At 51.4% G+C, this 4174-nt stretch overlaps 1 protein-coding gene across 6 annotated transcripts in view; it reads left to right on the top strand.

Moving 5' to 3' along the window:
- The first annotated feature begins 2266 nt into the window (after window positions 1-2266).
- Window positions 2267-4174, top strand: part of PPP2R5D (protein phosphatase 2 regulatory subunit B'delta) — a 27212-nt gene continuing 25304 nt past the window's right edge. For 2 of the 6 annotated variants that reach the window (XM_008066136.2, XM_021716597.1), the window contains exon 1: window positions 2267-2466. In XM_008066136.2, coding sequence (XP_008064327.1) covers window positions 2440-2466 — 27 coding nt within the window. In that variant the 5' untranslated portion in view covers window positions 2267-2439. Of the gene's footprint in view, window positions 2473-4174 lie in introns of all 6 variants that reach the window. The other 4 variants (XM_021716593.1, XM_021716592.1, XM_021716596.1 and 1 more) reach the window with 3 other exon arrangements.

Genomic DNA, 4174 nt, shown 5'->3' with positions numbered 1-4174 from the left:
AAAAAAAAAAAAAAAAATTTTTTTTTTTTAAAGAATGTAAGACCTATAATTCCAGCACTTTAGGAGGCCGAGGGGAGAGAATTGCCTGAGCTCAGGGGTTCGCGAACAGCCTGGGCAACTTGGCAAGACCTCATCTCTACAATAAAAAAAAAAAAATTAGCCGGGCATGGTGGCGCATGCCTGTGGTTCCACCTACTTGGAAGGTTGAGGTGGAAGGATTGCCTGAGCCCAGCAGGTCGAGGCTGCGGTAGCTGTGAGCATGCCACCGCACTCCAGCCTGAGTGACAGAGTAAGACTCTGACTCAAAAAAAAAATTAAAAAAAGAATGTACTAGGTGCCTAGATTTACATGGATGAAAGTTCCAATTTGGTAATGCTACTATGGCTCTGTCCTCTGCCCCCCTTAGATAGACGGTGGAGGACCGGATAGACGGTGGGTGGGCCTAAAAGGGGATACGCCTACTTTATATAGTAGCAGGTAAGCGCTAGACCTTGGAGTATGGTGAAACTTGAGGTATTGGGGATGGGTAAATACATCTGGTATCTTGTCTGGAAAAGCATTTGTAGACACAAATAAACATCCTTTCCTCATAGGCTTTTCCCCCAGCAAATAATTGTTAGCATGCAGTTCATTTTATGTAACCTTGAAATCAACATTAGTTACTGAAAGCCAGATACTACTTCTGTAAGATAGCCAGGATCCTACATATGCTGTTTTCACTTCCTTACCTCTTGCTCACTCTTCAACTCACTAACAATTTTCTTCCATTCCCCTGAAATTTTCCTGGCAAAAACCACTCGTAACTTCCTAGTTGCAGAATCAAGGTGATGTTGTTCCGTCTTTATCTTACTCAGTCTTTCTCTGACACGACTGAACAATACTCTTTTACTTCCTTTGCCATTATGACACCAGTTTTCCTCCTACAACTTTGACTATTTCCAGAAGTCATCTTCAACTCCTCCCTTTCCGTTACTGTCCCCCCACAATCCAGTGAATCACCATATTCTGCTGATTCTATATGCTTCCATATTCTATCCTCTCTTCTTCATCTCCATGGCCACTGTCTTATAGCACTGCTCTCCTGAGAAAGGACCACATGGTTATTCTTGATGAGCCTTCTCCAGTTTTTCATTTTTTTGTTTTTTATCGGACTCTCACTCTGTTGCCCAGGCTGGAGTGCAGTGGCACACTCATGGCCACCGCAGCCTCAATCTGCTGGGCTCAGACGATCCTTCCGCCTCAGCCTTTCAAAACTGGAATTACAGGCATGCACCACCACGCCTGGCTAATGCTTTGATTTATTGCAGAGACGAGGTCTCACTAAATTGCCCAGGCTGGTCTCGAACCCGTGGGCTCAAGCAATCCAATCTCCTCACCTCGGCCTCCCAAAGTGCTGGGAATATAAGTGTGAGTCGCTGCTGCGCCGTGCCTTTCTTCATGTAGTCTATCTGCTATTGGCGTAATCTTTCTGAAACATACTCATCCACACCTACTCTATGTTTGTGTAATTTATTACATTGTATTTTAATCCTCTGTTTGAACTTCACCAGACTGCGAAATCCTTGAGGGCAGGAATTTCAATCCATTAGAACACTGGTTTAGGCAGGATAGTGGGAAAAGGATGGATTTCCTGAGACACTCAACAATGAGGTTTCTTTTCCATTGTTTTTCCAGCTGCTCAAATCTAGCTGGGTCCCCAATCCCAGGACACTTGCAGTAGGAACGGGGAAGCTCTTCCTAAAGTTGCAACAAACCAGGGATCCTCATCTCATCTCACCCAGGTCCCAGCCCTGTCTGGCTTCCCCTTTCACTCCACTCCAGTCTTCCCACTCCAGTCTAGGGAGGCGGATGCCCTGGAGGGCCCTTGGGAGTTCTCTCCACTAATTTTGCGTCTGCAATTAGTACTACGTTACCCCAATAAAGAATGGTGCCCTTCGTTTTAGGACTTCTTTCCTCCAATTCGGACTGGGCAGAGGAGCAGAGTGTGGAAAGTGTGAGAGCCACTTAAGAAGGAAAGGAGCAGAGCCCCAAGACCGGGGAAGAATGGCCGAGGCCGACGCACAACCGACGCCGAGGGCAGCACTCCTAGCCAAGCTTGGGTTTCCCCTTTTCCCCGCCTCCTTCGCTAAACTCGACCCACTTTAGGGCGGGACCTCTCACTGCAGCCAATTCTGGGAGCTGAACCCTGGCGGTTTGTACTCTTTCTTTCCAATGAGAAAAAAAGGAAGCCGCTTGGCTCCAATGACCAATCCGAGGAGGCGGCGCCTGGTTGTCAGGCAGGTTTGTAAGAGTTCGGGCCAATTGGAGGCGCAGGCACCGCTCGACCCGGGCGCAGCGCGCAGGCGGTGGCGAAGAGACGCCGAGCGGGCCGAGTGCGGCCGAGCAAAGCCGGAGCCGGAGCGGGGCCGCAGGAGCCTGGCCGGGTCCGGACGGGCCGAGATGCCCTATAAACTGAAGAAGGAAAAGGTGAGCGTGGCCCTTTTCCCCACTCCTCCGCCTTGGGGCCTGCGCGGAGCTCTGGGAGGGGCCCGAGCCAGGCCCGGGACAGCCCCAGACTGACCCTCCTGTCCGGCCCCCGCAGGACTCCTGGGGCCAGCCCTCCGCCCCCGCGGCTGGCAGCACCCTCAGTCTGGGCTGCAGCTAGGACAGCTCCCCCACCTCGTCGTGGGGAGGTTCCCCCCACATACACCTCCCTCCCTTTCTTCCTTATTTTACCCCCCACCCAGGGTAACCTCCTTCCTCCAGATCTGTCCCATTCCAGGTCACTCCCCTGCTTTTTCTCCTCCCCCCCTCCCACGCCCTATCCTCTACTGGTTTAGGGACAGCCCCTCATCTGAGACTGCACCTCCCTCCAGAATCGCCCCCTCCCCCCGCCTGGCGAAGCCCCTTCCCTCCTCTACTCACCTGTCTGGCGCGGCCGCCCCACAGTTTCCTGCAGCTCTTTCTCTCCACGCCAAGCTCCTGACCTAGAACAGCGCTGCTTTCTCTCTCCTCCACCCAAATCTGGCCTAGGCCCCTCCCTCCAGTTCTTCCTTCACACGCAAACTTGTAAGCCAGGAATGAGCCCTTCCTTCTGTTGATGGAACCTCAGAACCTCAGTCAGTGCTGAAAGGGACTTCTGAGAGCGTGCAGTGCAATCCCTAGTAGTACAGATGAAGAGACTGAGGCCCCGACAAGGGAAGGGACTTGTCCAAGGTCACACAGCCTGCTGGAGAGAGGCCCAGCTGCAATATCTGGTCTCCTGACTTAAGGCCTCTTCTGTACCAAAGTCCTCCTAACAGTCATCAACTGGTTCCCAGGTTCATTCTAGACCAGCCACCTTTCCTAATCTGAGCAGGCTCCTCCCCTTAATTTTAGAACAACCTTTGCATCCCCCCCCCCACAGTGCTGGATTTCTATCTTTCCTGAACCACACTGTCTTCAAATAAGGAATCTGAATCTGCCCATCTGTCCTCACTGTCAGAATAGTGTTCCCTTTTACCTTACAGGCCAGCTACCCCTGGACGCCCAGGCCTTTGTCGTGATAGCCTGACAGGTCATTTCTTAATGTTGACTTCTTTCACCTTCCTCCTCTACCTCCATATGCCTCTCATGTTCCTCATCCCTGCCTTTCTCTACCCTCTGTTTCCTGCTGTTGCTGAGATCTGACTCAGAGGTGTGGTTCCTTTGAGGTACAGACTCCCATAGGGATGCTAGGATACCAGGTCCAGCTTCCCCCAGCTTCTCTTCTCCTAGGGCTGGCCCCTTGTGGTGGGCGCTGGCTCTGGCCTGGTGTTCTGGCCACCTGCTTGATGACCCCAGAGGTGTATTGCTTTCATTTGCCCTCTAATTGGCTGGGTGACTGGGTTGCCATCTCTGACCTTTCCAATTACACTTTTTGTCCTGGGGCTGTTGTATATTTGCCAGGCAGGTCTGATTCTGGGTTGTTCCTTTAATCTTTCAGGGCCTGAGGTTTTGAATATAGGGTTGGTGTGCTAGGCACCTCCTGGGGGTGGTGAGCTAGACAGGGTTGCATGCCCTACCCTGACCCTGTCCTTAAGGAGTGGACATACCGAGGTGGTTTGGGTAGCTTAAATTGTAGATGATGTGTGCACAAGTCAGCCATTTCGGGGGAGCTGGTGAGGTCCTCACCTATGAGAAGAAGAGAAGTTCTTTTTTTTTTTTTTTTTTTTTT

The sequence above is a fragment of the Carlito syrichta genome, unplaced genomic scaffold (assembly GCF_000164805.1).
Source record: "Carlito syrichta isolate Samal-C Ts95f unplaced genomic scaffold, Tarsius_syrichta-2.0.1 Scaffold308847, whole genome shotgun sequence".
Lineage (NCBI taxonomy): Eukaryota > Metazoa > Chordata > Mammalia > Primates > Tarsiidae > Carlito > Carlito syrichta.
This window is presented reverse-complemented; position numbering and strand designations above follow the sequence as displayed.